The following is a 17612-nucleotide window of genomic DNA, read 5'->3' as shown; positions in this document are numbered from 1 at the left end:
GTAAATAGGCCTTTGAGGGAGGGTTCTTATTACACTGGTAAAGCTTGCGGACAAGTACTTTGTTAGAGGAAAACTCACATATTATCATAGTACAAGTGAGTTTGGAAATTGGTTACCCACTGAGACAAACCCTAGGGGTAAGATATGCACCCTGAATATCCATATTATGCTGTTTTCGATAGGCTTGTTTGTTGTTTTACCAGCTGTAATATTGTACACATATACACTTTTAAGACTGCACACCAATAGTAACCTAGTGAAAACTTTATGCAGAACACAGCAAGCCTGAGTCGGTTATTTTAAGAGCTACTAATAAAGGCTGTAGGACTGATTGATGCTTTACAAACTGTTATATCAGTGGCCATAGGTCTAATAGCTTTATTATGAAAATATGCGACAAAAGCAGTCGGCCGGTTATTTTATATGAACACCATGTGGTAAAGCCAATTAACCTTTCTGGGTGTATTGCTATTACATTGTGTTAAAGACCGTAAACAAATATTGCTTTACATGCATCCTCACAGATTACTATAGCATGCAAGTGTTTTTGTGGTGGTTCCCCCTGACCCTCGTTTCTTCTCAGACAAACCCTACGACATTACATTTGTGGCTGACAATTGCCTTGTAGGTAAGCTCACACAAAATTCACTAGGCCTGAGTTGGTTATAGTGACAACTCAATTATAAAGGTTAGAGGCCTGATTGGCTCCTTGGGAAAATGATTGCCAGATGCCCTAGGTCTGAAATTTGTATCATGAAAAGTTACGCCAAAGTACGTCAGCCTGGCCAATTTATTGTTAAATATATTTGTTAATGCCAGTAAGATTTTAAGGGTGGATTGTCGTTACACTGTGTTAAAGACTGTAGATAGATATTTTGTTACATGGAATCTCATATATTACATTAGCAGGCAAGGGCTTTAGTGTTAGTACCCAGTCTGACAAACACATTCAGGGCCTGATTTAGATCTTCGCAGATGGGACACTCTGTCACAAATGTTACGGATATTCCGTCCGCCATATTACAAGTGTAATAGGATAGACTTTCAAAATGCCCTGGGCACCTGTTCCCATATGTTTTCCGTGTAGTAAACTCCACCATTTCTGGATTAAAATTCAGGAAACCCTAAATGAAATCTTCAACATTGAGATCGCCTTGAATTTGATCATAGTTAACTTAGGCCCCTAGGCCCGCTCTCCCACCCTGAAGCTAAACCAATCCGACATGTGTCTCTTGAACCTCCTACTAACCTTAGTAATAAAAAAACACGTTATGCGAATGGAAATCCAACCATAAACTGTCAAACCACATTTCGTGGCCATGGGTCTGTTTCACGAGAGGCACTGATAATATACTTTCAAACAGCAAATACGCCTGTCAGACATCCCAGAAATGATGGAATAAACTAGATTTATGTATGCAAGAAATCAACCCTCCATGAAAGTATAGTACCCTCATGAGTCTGTAGGTGGAACTTTACCAACTCAACCCCTTGCTTCTGCATGTTATATCAACAAATACCTACCCTCGCATCAAGGCAGTTATATGACAGGGACATCTGTCATTGACGTCTTTTTTCTCGCCCACCTCCTTCTTTTTCGCTCTCTCTCTTGATCCCTATCCTTCTATATCCCGGGGGTCCCTCTTTTGTTACCCACCTAACCCGATCTCCCCCCAGGGTTTGCCTTCATTAATATTTCTTAAACATTCATTAGTATTTTAAATCAATATCAATGAATTACGTCATGTTTTACTCTTGGACGGTTTTGTATACCATTAGCATTTCCCTCATATGATTGTCAAATAATTCCCCTCTCCTCCTTTTACCTTCCCTTTGCCTTTGTATCCTCTAAAAACCAACAACATTCATAGCAATAAACAAAATGAGTTTGAATGCCACCCAGAGTGATTGCCATTGGTTTGGACAATTTTAAAGGATATTTCCCATCACATTTTATGTGCTTGCCCATATTCAGAGCACACTGACAAGAGATTATGCAGACCTAAGGACTCAGTCACACTCTTCATCGCTAAACATAAAGAAAACATACATCGAGCGTCATATCCAAGGAGACTTCACTGTGAGTCGCTAGATTTAAATGGAATATGAAACAATTCTAAAGATGCAGGGGAAAGCATACTCTGAGTCTTGACATTTAAAGAGAAAACACACTATAAGCCTAGTTAGGAGTTGCCTATTTTTTGATGTGGGGATTCTAAGGCATCAGAAACTCCTTTTCTGAGTGATATCGCTGCACCTTATAATCGTCCTTACAATTTATTGATCCTGATATTTTTTGATCGATTTCTGCATGTACATTTGAGTCCAGACCAAATAGCAGTCCATTTGTCAATCCCATTTTCCTCTTGGACAGAGCATTTGGGGGCATATTATCAAGAACGGCGTTAAAAATTATCGCCGGTTTAGCGGCAGAAAACTGCAACTAAAGCGGCGATAATGGGCTTGATAATATGCCTTTGAGAATTCCAATAGAAGTCCATGTTCTGGTGCGAACGTGGGCTGTTATTGGAATTCTCCAGGGCATATTATCAAGCCCATTATCGAAGCTTCAGCAGCAGTTTTCTGCCGCTAAACCGGCGATAATTTTAACGCCGTTCTTGATAATATGCCCCTTGGGTGGTTGTTGCGGTTTAGGGACCTAGTGCTAGAGGCAACCAGCTGTCTTAGGACAGGGGAGTCATATATAAGTCTGGTGAGAACACTGTCAGCCCTCCTGTGGTGCTGGAGGGGCAGGAGGGGCTATGCCCACAGTCCCTGCACCTCTCCAGCCACGTTTTACCTGGCACAGCTCTGCACCCAGCAATATCAGGTCAAGCATTCCTGGATCCAGTATTTCCAGGTCCAGGAACACCACACTACTCACAGAATGTAAAGGCTGCCAAGAGAATCGTCTAGACTTAAGGAGACCTTGCTCTGAGCCTTCAGCTCTAGAGGCACTCCTCTCTGAACCTCCACATCTGCAGAAGCCACACTGTCCTTCAAAATCAAAACTCACTACACTGACCATGAGATATTGAATGATCTGTATTTTGTAAAAGATATTCCAGGCGCTAGTATTCTTTTTGCAATGTAAATGTCGCATTTAGATCCCCAGAAGCCAATCCTCCTCTTAAACAATAATTACCAGACAGTGCATTCTCAAAGCAAGTCTAATCTTTGCAGTGCTCCAACTCCCTTTTCCATGACAGCATTTGCTACAGGCTTTTCAACAAAGAAGAAGAAAAACACATTCCTTTCCATGCCAAGTTTTGATCCTACCCCTTTACCAAACTTTGGTGGTGCAATTCGCAAACGTATCTTGGGTACATAGAACCGCTATTGCAACAGTATCCATTTTGGTATTCCTGAGGATAAATTAGTGCTGGTGTGGTGTCAGCAGTGAAACACAGCTTCCATTTTACCGGTGCACTTTGTGCAACTTCCCACCCCATCCCACACGCGGAACTAGGAAGCGCTTACTTCAAATGCGGCTGTTTTAACGAAGCTCCAAAAGTGGTTTATCATTCCCACAGGTATCCTCCATGTGCATGCTGCGCCCTTCACTAGCGCTGGCGGTAGGAGAGTATGCATTCCGGGCGCAGGGGGCTGGGGAGTTCCATTTTGATCGATGGTAGGCTGTAAACATAAGGACAACATGTTTAACATTTTATACTCACGTACCAAATAACTTTTAAAAAGTGTGCGTGCCACCAAGTCGCCCCTTAAACACAGCCATTACAGCAACTGCAGTAAATCCCTTCAACATTCAGACGGTGCACAAGCGCATGTGTTTGCACAAACAGGGTCACGTCTAGCGAAAACAGCAGTACATTTCCATGTGCATGACACCCCACTTCGGCAAACATCCCTGGCCTCCTCCACTGACCTACTGGTATATCCTATAGGTTGTTCTTGCATCTGAGCGCAGGGTCAATGTGTGCTGTGGTTCGGCACTTACTGCCAAAACCCACGGGGAAGTCCTCACCACTAGTAGAGATTTTTAATTTCAGGATTGTCAGAGAAACTCATATTTTGGAGCTCAGGGCTCTGTCGAGGTGAGAAAGCCTGCAATATTCCATCAATAAAAGCAGTACAGCAGCCCCAAAGTCTGTTTACCTCCCGACAGCATTTTCGACGTTTGAATTGGGAAACTTAGTAGAAAGAGCATTATGTGTTATATTTGTATTTGGTATTGCTGGAAAGCCCTTCATCCCTGCTGACCCTCTGTCAAAGTTTAGCAATAAACTAGGGACTCCACTTTATTCTAGATTCAACTGAGAAAGGAAATAATAAAATGTGGAGCTGGACTGGTCTTTCATTCCGCTGGGCAGTCCCCAGGTGGGGTGGAGCCCCTAGAGCATGGGTACTCGCAAACATTTGCCCAGGGGCCACAAATTATGGTCTCCGGAGTGTCCGAGGGCTGCACTGATGCCAGCAGTTTGGCAGTAGGGGGTCTGGGTGTGTCATGGATTGTGTAGGGAGGTCTATAAAATGTTAAATAAATGGGCAAGCATTTATTTGCAGGTTAATACATGCTTTTCCTGTTTATTTAAGATGTTTTTCTGAAATATTAGAGATCAACAACTAAACATCAGCTAGTGCTGCTGCTCACTAGAGGGGCCACATGTAAAGTTCAAGAGGACCGAACGTCCCCTGGGCCACACTTTGAGGATCACTACCCTAGCGGCTGGTTGTTATGGCAGGGGTGTTGGGAGGGGGTGAAGAGGACACTCTAGGTACCTCTGTCACTTTCTCCAGATTCGCAAGGATAATTACAGCAGGCACAGGGAGACTTCAAGAGAGTATGAAAGACAGGGATGAAGGGGGAAGTTTGTGAGAAAACAATCAGAGACGGAGAAAAGAGAGGAGAGTAGAGAGATAGAGGATGGATGGAAAGAGGAAATGAAGGGAGCGTGGCTGCTTTGAGCATTTTTGCCATGACTCCCCTTCTTTTGGTTCCCCATTCCAGGCCTACACAGGACCTTCCTGGGTCCCATACTTATTCTGTGACCACCTGCTTTCACTTAATGCTTTTATGATATTTTTTTTATTTTTTGGGTATGGGGCATCTGGTTCCAGCTCCCCATGTTTTGTTAATTGGGAAAAAATCCAAGCAAAGGATAGTGCATTGATAAAGTCCCTGACACATCACTTCCTATCCCAGTTGTACAATGGAGAAATGGCAAAGGGTATCAAAAGGCAGTGTGGCTTGGAAACTGGTGCATCCTCTGGTATTCAGTCCCAATTTGCTAAATCAACAAAGAGCACACAAAAGACGCACTACAATTCTAAAAGTGGCTTGATAAATCTTACTTAGCAGTTGCGTCGCCATTTACTCCCATCATGCTGTGCAAGGGTGACACAACTGCTTAATGAAACTGCCCCTTAGTTTTGGAGTTATAACGTAGCAGCCCTTTTTGCCGCCATTTTCCCTGTCCCACTCGTTTTCTTCTGCCTTTTAAAGTAACCCCTTTTGCTTTGACAGTTGCGGGCTTTTGTTCAACTTCTACTGCCCAGAATGGAAGGCATTTAAATAAATCTGTTTTGGCCTTTGTTTCTCTCTTCCACCACCCAGCCTGCCCGACTTTGCCGACCGAGCACAGTTCCACAGATTTTTTGTTCACTTCGACCTTGATCAGATAGCATACCATGCCACCACTTACCTGAAGCTGTAGAACAAAAATATTATTGCTAGTAGTCGTCATGTTCACAGCTGTGTATTTGCAGGACCCCATGTTGTTGCCCATCTGTATAGGAACTACATAGGATATAAAGAGATGTCAATTGAAAGCCTGTGGCAAATATGGCAGAGCACACATTAGGAGCAGATTAGATAGATAGCTCACATCAGTGCCTTGTGTTTATGCTCCTACTGACCTGACACAGCCCTCCTTGCCCCAATCTGACTTTGTTTCCCGTTAGAAACATTAAGGGCTAAAGGTCAATTTCCACCTTATTTATGAAATCAACAGCGGGCTACAGGAAGCAGAGACATTTTATGGCATTGGGAAAGTAGGCACTGCCCCAGTGTCTCAGCCTTCCAAGGGCTCACTCGTAAGCTCTGTTCTGCAGACAGTACTGCCCCGATGACATTGAATGATTCTTAGACACATAACTTTTTCCTTTAATATATTTTTTAGTCAGCTAATGTGTGAAAATGTATTACAAACATTTTTCTGAAAAATGTTTCTATTTTTCAACACCATGTAACATCCTTTAAAATGTTACTTTCAGATTAAAACAGAACCTCTCATACGGGAAATGGTAGGGGGTCACAGAGATTATTTGCAATAATATTAGTGAGCTGTTGCTGCATTACACTATTGAAAACATGTGGAACAGTCCTTGAATATTACATGGAAACATATCTAGATTTTGGACCATTGTGCCTGTGCAGTCTGTGAACTCGTCAAAGAGAGCATGTAAGAGCTGTAATGGGATCATAAATCTAAAGCAGTACCGAACAGGGGCCTCCAAAATACTGCAGGCCCTATCAGCCTGATTCATCATACTGCCGTTTTGCGAGCCCCTAATAGCGATTCATAGCGAATCGCTATTAAGGACTCGCAAAGCGGGATTCATGTAGGAATATACAAAAAAAATGCGATTCCTACTAATTCCTTATTTGCGATTAGCAAATTGCTAATCGCAAATAAGGAATAACTCCCCATTCATTCCTATGGGCCAAAAGGCCCATAGGAATGAAAGGGGAGTATTCCTTATTTGCGATTAGCAATTAGCTAATCGCAAAAAAGATAGCGATTGAAAGGGTGCCAGGGGCGTCCAAAGGACACCCTGTAGCACCCCTTAAATGCTAATATGAACAGGGGTTGCGCACACACATGTCCCAAGGACATGTGTGTGTGCAACATGCAACTCAGAAAAATGCTTTTAAAAGCATTTTTCTGAGTTATCGCTATTTACCACGAGGTTTGACCTCGCGGTAAATAGCGGCCCGAAATTGCGATTTCGCAATTTTTAAATGGATGATGAATTGCATTTAAGGAATCTCAAATAGAGATTCCTTAAATGTAATCCATCGCAAATTTGCGAAAACGCAATTACCGATTTTTGCATTTGGGATGATGAATCCCAAATGCAAACATCTCACTCACAAAGGGCCAGATTCCCAGAATCTGGCCCTTTGCGAGCCGAATTCAGCTTCATGAATTAGGCTGATAGCCCCCAAAAATTCTTAAGATGTCCATGACAGGAAAGACATGCTACGGATTGGCTGTCGTTGGCTATGCTTCAGGGTTCCACCACTAGGCACAACACTATGCCACTAGAAATGCTGCTACTCCAATCAGTTTTGGTCATTCTGACTACATGAGAAATTAGGGATGGGGAGTTACTCCTTCTATCATGTAGGCTTATCAAGATAGCCCAATTGCAAAGCCGGGTAAAGATAGTAAATAATCAGTGTTAGAAGAGAGAAGCATGCATGTATGGTCAGGCGTGCAAAGTCACAGGAAGTCCCTTTCGTGACAAAGGTGCCAAACAACACTGTGGATTCTGGTGTTCAACATTGGTATCTCAGGGCTTCAGTTTAGGGGTAGGTGAAATTGCTTTTTGTTGTGTAATGTTTGAAATTTCGAGACCAGTACGTGAAAACTCCCATAACTGTTGCAAAATGCACCAACTCTAAACAAAATTCAACACAATGGCTTATCGTTTAAAAATCAGTCGAGATATTGGCAAGGGCACCAGCTTAAGGAGAAATGGTCTCTAGTAAGGCATTTTATCCTTACATCGATCCCTTGGGAAATGTGAAATTTTGCACCTGTGGAATTCCTGACATTTTGTATATTACCCACAAAGTGAAATACACAAAAATTCACAAATTCGACCAGAAGGCTAACATTTTCACTCAAGCCTACCTAAGACAGTACTGGATGCCAATTAAATAACCAAGGGCTAAATGTAAAACAGTATTTTCACGGTCGCAAACACTCCGATTCTGAGTTCGTGACAGCAAAAATGCATTTTCTAATCTGTCATTCTCATTTTAAGACTCAATAAAAGTTTGTCAACTCCTAAAATTGGATTGTGATCCCATATTGGTTTGACGTTTGGAAGGGGTATGTTGGGGACAACCCTTCTAAATACTGAATCGGTATGTGATGCATCAATGTTTTGCAACTGTAATCTACTGGCTTTGTCAATGTTTTTTTTTACATGCTGCAACATTGCTTAAAGTAAAAGAAAAGTGTCATTATGCGGAAACTCTGAGCAAATCTGGCTCTGGTAGTAAGTAAAGCAATCTGGAACTTAATCAGAACTACAACAAGGGTTATACATCAAGCCGCCTCGCCAAACCCTATGAAAGTAGTGGTAGACCTGGTCCATTTCAAAGCATGCCATTATGAGTATAGCTAACCAGCCTAAGAAAAAAAACACAAACACAGAGGCCAAGGTCTGAATGGGTAATGCAACGTCACTTCCAGCTCAGGAATCTTAGGGATGTGTTTCCACGTAGTTTACATTTGTGCAACACACAGGTGCAACAACATTGAGCAGCAAATGAAGCAAAAATGCATTCTATTCACACACTGTAAACCCCTTTTACATCCTCATCTTGTCATAAGCTCTTCGCCTGATCGCTCAAGAACAAAAAGGACACTGTTATCATTTTGTAGCATCAAGCATTATCGAAAAACAAAAGAACACAGAGTGCAATGAAAAAGTGGTCTCTCTTACAGACGAAGGAAGGAAAAACCCATCACTGCTTGTCTTATCTGGTAGCCGGATAATAATAGCAGAATCTGTCAAAAATAACTGACCGTGAGCAGTGAGAAGCTCAAAACAGGGCGCGATGACTGCGCTACTCTAACTTCCTCGCCTCCATGAGGCTATCATTCACCAGGTCAATGGCCACCCTCTATCAGACATGTGGGACGGAGCTTCCAAGCATGGTGGAGTTTTTGCCATCCCCGCGGGGAATAAATAGCACAGGCTCAGATTGGCTGAAACCAGGTTGTCAAAGGCAGGAATATGCTTGACAAACTGAGTGCTTTGAGCACAGCATAATTACAAGTATGGCTTAAAAATGTTTAAAAAAATCTTTATGATGAGGTCAATGCTGGCCACGTCATTGTGCTTTTTTAAATTCAAATGGGGGTGAAGGAGAGGTACTGCATAGACATGAACTCAAAGAGTGTATGCTTAAAAGTGAAAAGGAGTGCCTGCACTGAAAGAGCTTGCAGTGGAAGGACATTGGCCACCGGAAGTAGTACTTGGTCCAGGCTCCATGGCAGGACGAAGACCAAAAGCCCAGGTAGTCCAAAAGAAAGTCACAGCTGAGAACGAGGTGCTGACCATTAGCAAGCAAGGAAACATGAGTGAAGTGGGAGCCACGTCAGTGCCAGCCTATAGTAAGTATGTGACATCAGAGCCAGGAGGGAGCAGCCAATGGTAAGAAAAGGTAAGTAATGGGCAGGCCCTAAGCCCCCTTAAAACATTTTGTTTAATACAAGACGTTTCACAAGCACAGTGCAAGCACTGTGCGAGCAAAACCCCAAAAATCTGCTGTATATCTAAAAACATTTTTACTTTACTTAAAGGTGATCACAGATGTGGTGTTCTGCTGACCCTAGCACAATTCCAACCCTGTGATTGCCAACCATCCCAGTGAGTTGCAGCTTATAACCTACTTCATGAATATTCATGAGATTGATTAGATTTCAACCGACTCCGAATCAGACTTTTGCGAACTGATCTTTTGGTACATAGGATCGGTTATAAAAATCTTTAATGGTTGTAAAATTAGTAGTCACAATTTGTAACCCGTTTTCTTGCAACCATTATTTAGTATTTCTGACATTAAGTCCCCTTTGCACTTATCTCTCCAAATGTGGCAATTGCTGGTGGTCATGGTGCTGCTCACTAATAAATTTACGTTATCAATAGTTCATTGCTTAATTGCATATGATGCAGAATAATGGTGCTACATTAACCATTAAATAACTACCTTACTCCCTGCTGATTAGGTTATTGTCTTCCAATATTAAAGTTGTTCATTATGCAAGTATGAAACTGTGTCATTGGTTACATAGGTAATCTTTTTGTGCATTATTAAATGCTCATCTTAAGTCATACCCTTTTATATCACCTACCCTTTTTATTTCATTTAAAGCACTGTGAGAGAGATACTGCAAGGATGAGAAAGAAGAGAGAGTGACAATGATGATAAGTTTTGTAAAGCACGTCTGTTACCCTAACAAGGGTGTCCTGGGAGTGTAAGAATATAAAAAGGAAAATAATGCAACTCGAGGTTATGGAAGTAACCATGTTTTTAAACCATTGCTGAATTTTTTATCATTGTTCTCACTCCTTAAGTAGGAGTGAATGGCGTTCCACAACTTTAGGCCAGAAAAGAAGAGGCTCTACCCCATTTCTCTACCCCATTTTCCTCATCTGATTTATTCGAGGGGCAGTGAACAGGGAAGCCTGCATAGGTTGTAGTATGCCATAAGGAAGAAAGGTCTGCAGATTTCCAACTGGAACTTCTGAGCCCAAATTATAGTATGCTTTGTGGGCCAAACAGGTGACTTTGAACTGATTATTTGACAACTGGCATACAATGTTAGGTTTTCAGTATGAGCAGGGCCACTGGAACTATATGTCATTTTCACACTTCTTAACACTGGCTGGGAATTGGTTGCACCCAATTTTAACACTGATATGTAGCAATAAACAATAAATGTGCCTTTTCAAACGGCCTTTAACTGTGAAACAGCATGTGTTGCTGTGTTTTTAGTTATTTTTGCACTGTTTGAGCTACACAGAAAATGTAGTATATGTTAAAATTTGCAGATTATGCAGCAGATGATGGATAATGTGGCAAATTAAGCGAATCTATAATTATGTGAAAATCATTGCGGCCGCACAATCACATAATTCTAGTGGTTGGGGGAGACCGACTCATTATGTTTAACCCCTGCAATCAATGTTGCAGCCCAGTTTTGAATTCTCTGTAGGCGAGTTATTGCTGTGGTTGGTACTGCACGATTTCCTTCCGTCCACTAGAGGTCAGCAGTGAGCCGCGAGCGAGGCAGCCGTCAGTGTACACGATCAGCTGAGAAGAAGAAGGGAGGAGGGAGTCTCCCGTGCTGCCGAGTGCCGAACACCGAGTGCTGCCGACTGCCACTGCCCGTAGGAGGCCGGGCCAAGGGGCGGCTTGGCTGCCGGGGACTGCAGTTGCAGCGGGAGCTGCTGGGGGAGCCTTAGGTTTTGATTGGCGTGTCTCCTTTGGTCCGTCGGTGCTCCTCCGGGCGGCCGGAGCTGATTGACCGGGTGAACGCGGCTGGGGCCGCTAGTTGTTCAGAGGTGCTGCGAAGGAGCCGCACGGACACGCTGGGGGCAATTTGCGAGGCCGGAGCCGGTGTGAATTTGCAGGCCACACCCCGGAGTGACTAGAGGATCGTTGGTCATCCCTGGGCAAGGCAGGCCAACATACCAACATAGCTGAGCACTCTACTTTGTGGCCGGAGCCGCCAGGTGGAGCAGGGTGCAGCCGGAGCTACCAGATTTGTGGTGGAGCGCTGAGGATCCGAATTCAGCAGTCAGACACAATTTGGAGAGGCGACCAGCAGTAAATTATAACCCTCAGAGTTATTGGAATAAATACATCCACGACCAAAGCTGCAGACCTTCCTTTGTGGTGGCGAGGAGCCGCTGGGCATCTCCTCACTGTGGCCGGTGAGTGAGCGACGCGGGGGGGGGGGTACTAGCGTGATTGAGCAGCGCTGTTCACGAACACAGTCACTACAGAGTGAAATTAAGCGTACATGGTCAAATCTACAGTCCAGCCGGTCCTCTAAGCCCCCAAAACAGCAACAGTAAGAACAAGAGGGGGGTCGGATTAAGCAGGCGCACTAAAAGGACGACGATTAGACTAGCACGATACTGATACCGTCACCACCATCATTCTTTCTAGCTCTGTTTTTGTTTTTCTTTTTAACGTGAGGTAAAAGGAACGAAGCACCATCCCATTTCCGGGCCAAAACAGCTTCATACACTACTATAAATTGACTGAGAGCAGCCACTATAATAGGCATATCGCCCAGGGCCTACCTTCCGCTACCGCCCTCTCCCTGACGGCAGCTGTCCCTCGTCTAAGGGGCAGACGGGCCTGGGAGGGTGAGCGCGAACGTGAGGAAGAGTGTGAAGCGAGTGTGAAGCATAGCTGCCACCGGGGTCAGATTATCACTACTCAACCCCTGACCCCAGGTGTACACTCTGCAAGTGGTCGATTTGAGAGTGAATCCGAGTGAGACCGAGCCCTGAGTCCTGAGGAGACCTGAAAAATACCTGAGGTGGTAGGTGGCACGCAGGTTGCGTAGATCACGTGCAGCTTGCATACAGGTGTGAGCGCGGAGATCCGCGCTGAGATAACAACGCTGCTGCAACTCATAGGTCACAAGCCTACAACAACAGGGGGAATAGGGGGAGCAGGGGGAACTTAAAACACCTAAAAGACAGTGTTAATAGCGGTAAGCGGATTAATAATTGGGCAAACGGAATAACAATAAGACAACTGGGGATGCGCTCCGGGAAGGAAAGATCAGCAGGTCCCCAGACCAAGAGGGTGCGGAAGAACCAAGCCCCTAAGGTACAAAAAAAGGTAAAAGCGCAGGCAAAAGGATTAAATCAAACCCTAATTTCACCAATTGCTCGGATGTTTGAGAAATCAACTAAAATACCGCAGAAATTCGATTTTTTGGTTGACCCGACTGGGACACTAATGTCAATGGAAGCTGACACATCCAAAACTAAATTGCAAATCCCAATTGAACCATTTCACATCTTTAAGGAAAAAAACAGGGATACAGAAGAATCAGACAAGGAAAAAAATTGCATAAATGTGATGAAACAAAATAATTCTTTAGGCGAACTTTTGGATCAAAAAATGGAACTAATACATCATACCCCACGGCAGCTAAAAAAATTCCCAGAAGGAATATTTAAAAGCGAGATTGAAGAGCCAATACAATCTACTCCACTGCAACAACAACCCACAGAACAACTCGTAGGAATTCCAGCATGGGATATTCCAATACCATTAGAAGTTAAAGTGGAAATAACGAAAAAGCGGAAACTACAAGAAGTAATCAACATCGACACCGATATAACGAAATCACATATAGTAGAAACTACACTATTAAAAAACCTTGGGAGTAAAACCACCGATCAAACAGGAAAAAAGCAAGATTGTGTGATCCCAATATATGGGGATGTGAGTGATGCAAAAACAGAACTTAGCATCTCAAGGGACATAAACGCAGAAAGTGAAAGACAAGGATCACAGATGCCAAATAATACTGACAATGATGATCACTTTGTAAAAAAGAAAAAACTGGAAGAGGTACACCATATAGAAGAAATGGCCAATAAAACCCAGTTAACAAAAACATATTTTGATCAAAAACCAAAAAATATAATAAGTCAAGATCCAGGAGCCATATGGGATATATTTTATCAAACTTCTACTTTAACACTGGAAGCACTGACATATCAGTCAAACAAAATGGACACACAAATAGAAATACTGGGAGTAATGGCCAATGCAGTCACTGGAATTGACCAAAAATTGTCAGAGCTAAACCAATTAATTACTAAAGCCCAAAAATATGCAGCAAGTAATACCTCTGAATGCACTTGTGAACCGATTCTAAATAAACTTTCAACTATCCCTGAAGTAGTGAATACTATACTGGAGGACGTTAAAGTCATAGTGCATAAAAAATATAACAACAAAAAAGAGGAGACAGATCAGTCTCCGCACCCCAATTATCAACATATAAATACTACATCAAGAAATCAAGGGGAACCAGTGGAAGTCAATAAATCAGAACAAACGGAAAATATAATATGCCAAAATGGGGAAACTGACTTGATAATCACCACCAATCAAGGAACTCATGACAAAACAAGTACGGAACAGGAAAACGGTCAAGGGTACAAAATTTCAAAGAAACAAAGGAAAAAAATTCGTAAGGCTAGAAATAAGGTAAAAAATGGAAACCTAGTAAAAATATATCCCCCGTCACAGAAATCCGTAGAAATGAACCAGGAAGGATCAATACAAGAAGAAACAGAGCTAGAAAAAAGCGAGGTGGAGGAAATACATTCTGAAACAGTGGGAAGTAATGAAAAATACTTTGACATCTTCAATAAGTCGACTAAATCCCAGATAGATAACAAGCAACATGCACTAAATGAAACTAAATTAGAAGATGTTATGGATCAAAAACAACTGGCGCAAGGGCAAACCAAGGAAAATAAAAAACAGCAACAAAAGGAGGGAAAAAAAATTCATGACGGGTGTAGGAGAGTAGGGTCTGCAATCCTATGATCACCCAGATTTTTTGCTTTTGTTTCACTGGTTTACGACTTTCTCTTGCCTGTGGGCCTGCCAATCAGACCCACAGCCTGGCTGTTCTCTCTCTAAATTACGATATGTGCCCTAGGTGCATTTACCAATTGGTACTGGGCCACCTTATCAGACCCTGTAACCCAGGGCATAGGTGTACCCAGGGCCGCCAGGGGCTGCAGCATGTATTATGCCACCCCTGGCTGGCCTCCTAAATCTGACACAACTGGCTGCATGACAGCTGGGGCAAAGTCGTGTAATCACCCTTTGCTTTAGATATAGCAGCCCTATATCTAACCCTCCAATGGACACCCGAGTTCCTATCAGTCACTCCTATGGCAGGCCTTGACAATCCTGAAGGCAGAGTGCATGGGCTCGTGTGAACTAAGCTCTGGCCCGAGCCGAGCCCGGTTGCAGCTTGCGGAATCAAGACCCAATGGCTGTTCCATGATAACGCGTACCATATCGGTAACTTCGGTGTCGCGTTATCAAGACATGTCGAGTAAGGTGTCATACGAATCGGGATGCTGCCCTCTCACCAACTCTGGCGACGAGGTTAGCATTCCGCCCTTCTAGAGGGACACGACATGTACGTAACTGTGAACCCCGGTTAAAGTTAACGAAAGCCTCAGCTCCACAAAATGGATGCTGCCACCACAGACACGAGTCTGACCTCCTGCTGCTGGGAGTCCTTCCAGCGAGGAGCACTTGGACAAAGGGTTTCCTGTCAAGGGCGGTGTTCGCACCGTCCCAGACAGGGTTTGTGTATTCTGGGTAGGTAGGGCTTTTGCGAGAAGGTGACTGCGGAGTGGCACCCCGGTGCTCACTACGCATCTGCCGGTTAGAACCAGTTCCAGGGGCGACAGCCCTGGCCTGGGGAAAGTCCGGCAGGGGAGAGGGGTGTAACTACCCCCCTTCCTGGTCCCACCCTTAGGGCAGGACCTAGTCATGTACCCACCCCTTTCTTTAGGATAAAGGCCGGAGCGGGGACCCTTCCAAATTAGATCATCTTTGAATCAAGAACTACTTTCTACGAAAGGACCTTCAAGACTCTTCTCAAGATTTCTCCCTTGTGGCTAAGGAGTAGTCACCCTGCATCAGCGGGCACCATCTAAGAACTCTGCGGTTTGCTGTAAGTCCTTCCTCAAGGAATCCGACGGCCCAGCTCGACGAGAACCGGCTTCCCTGGCACCTCTGACCTCTACCCACGTCATCAGCTCAGCTGTGATCTGTGGGTGCGACGAGACCTCGAGGGACCGGCCATCATCAGAACCTGCACGCTCTTAAAAACCAGCACGACCATCGAAGTAACTCTCTGGTGAGTGCTCTGGGGTCCGAGAAGCCCCGACCCTGAGCCGCTCCAGCACCGAAGTGCAGTCTCCCAGCATCTCCACGATCTGCGTGGGGCCCTTCTGCTCGCTGCTCAGCACGTTGTCTGGTCACTAGCCGCTGGCTCGTGTCCTTCTGTGACGACATCCGAGAATCAACACTGCCGGTCTGGTTGCTCCAGACTGGCCCTTGCTTCCATCTTTTCGAGAAGCACCCCGGACCCTCCTGGTCCACTCAAGACGCCGACAGCGACATCCGTCGTGGGACAGCTCGCACCTCCACCGTGGTCGCCGACAACGCCTCCTGGTCCGAGAGACTGCAGAGCCTAGCGTCGCCCACTCACCTGGTCGAGGTGACGGCCAACCGGTGCCTTCCTGGTACCCTCTGACTACTGGCTAGTAGTACGAACTTGGTCCCCTCTGCTTTCAGGTTTCATCAATCTCCGATCCAGGCTTGGATCTCTACGAACTATTCATCACTGGTCGCCGGCCAGCAACTCCTTTTTCTTCCGGCTCCTGGCTCGTCAGCGAAGACCCCGACGCCTGTAAGACTTGTGCAGCCGCAGCCCTCGTGGCTAGGTAACTCGGCATTTCGGTGCCTGCATAGCCTCCTTACTCTAGGGTCCCGAGTCCCTCGCTTCCGACTTGCCTTAACCTTTCCGTGTCCCCGGACACTTGTTTTAAACTGTGCACTTGAAGTATTTACTAAAGAGATTTGGTTTGTGCTTAGTACCCTGTCCTCATAAAGAGTACAGGGCTGTTGTGATTCTTAATAAATATACTGTTTATTTTCATAACACTTGTGTGGTGTCCTTTCACTGGGTGTTCAAGGGGTACATGTGTGGTAAACAGCTGGCTTAACACGCCCTCTCGAGTCTTTAGCCTTAGACTGCTCGTATCCACGCTACTAGGATAGCTGGTCTATAGGTTGACTTACAACCAAACACCATAAGGGTCGTTGGAACGATACATAGCGGTCGCTAGAATAGCGAACGTTGCATATCGGGCCAACTTCTCACATTGGTGAGCAGCGGTTGGGATTTGAGCTTGCTGTTGTTTTACCACACGTATCCTAAGAATATCTTGTTGAAAGATCGCACAAGTACTGTTAGTACATATAACTAAAGCTTAGAATACTCTGAGTTCTACTGAACCAGCTGTTGTAGCTCCTCAAGGCTTAGCACACCTTGGCTACAGCTCTTAGCAAGGGAAAAGTAGGTAAACACATAGTGTAGGTAGGTGCATCACTTACACCACACTAGAAACAGTATGTCGGACAAAGGAGGAAACTCTGAGTCTCCCCTTGTGTCAGTTGACCCTCCACAGGTCATCCCGTCAAGATATACTGCGCTTAACTTCCATGAGTTACGACAAGTATGTACCTCTAGGAAGATTAAGCAAGGGGCTAACCCCACCACCTCCTTTCTGATTGGTCTCCTAGAGACTTATGATGCCAGAAAGGCTGAGAAGCTTCTTAGCCCTTCTAATCCAGAAGGAGGCATGCCTCCCCTCGAGGGAACCCGGGACGATCCTGACCTCATTCACCTCGCAACTGAGAACGAAGATGGGGAGGAGGATGAGGATGAGGATCTCTCTGGGGACGAGGCAGATAAGGGACAGGTAGAAGTCGTCAGACTGACACGGTCCAACTTAAGCAGACATGATAGTGGTACTGGGGGACCCCCGGCGCTACTGTCAGGTGCGCTTAACATTGGGAATGGACGAGTTAGGTCTCTATCAAGAGGCTCTAACAGATCCCTTCGAACCAATGGCTCTCGCAACTCTTCTCAAAGAGGGATGACGTCCCCTCAGAGGAGAGTGTACGAAGCTAAGGAAAGGGCAGCTAATCTGAGGATCGAAAGGGAAGAACTTGCCCTGGCCAAAGAAAAGCTTGCTTTTGCTAGAGAGCA

At 44.6% G+C, this 17612-nt stretch overlaps 1 protein-coding gene across 2 annotated transcripts in view; it reads right to left on the bottom strand.

Annotated features, from left to right (window-relative positions):
* The window catches only part of LOC147705961 (uncharacterized), a 277062-nt gene that overhangs the window by 64510 nt on the left and 194940 nt on the right, over positions 1 to 17612 (bottom strand). For both annotated transcript variants that reach the window (XM_086932425.1, XM_086932426.1), the window contains 2 exons: positions 5664 to 5758; positions 3481 to 3636 (listed from right to left, as the gene is read on the bottom strand). In XM_086932425.1, the coding sequence (XP_086788551.1) occupies positions 3481 to 3636; positions 5664 to 5758 (251 nt within the window). The remainder of the gene's footprint in view (positions 1 to 3480; positions 3637 to 5663; positions 5759 to 17612) is intronic.

The sequence above is a fragment of the Lissotriton vulgaris genome, chromosome 7 (assembly GCF_964263255.1).
Source record: "Lissotriton vulgaris chromosome 7, aLisVul1.2, whole genome shotgun sequence".
NCBI lineage: Eukaryota > Metazoa > Chordata > Amphibia > Caudata > Salamandridae > Lissotriton > Lissotriton vulgaris.
This window is presented reverse-complemented; position numbering and strand designations above follow the sequence as displayed.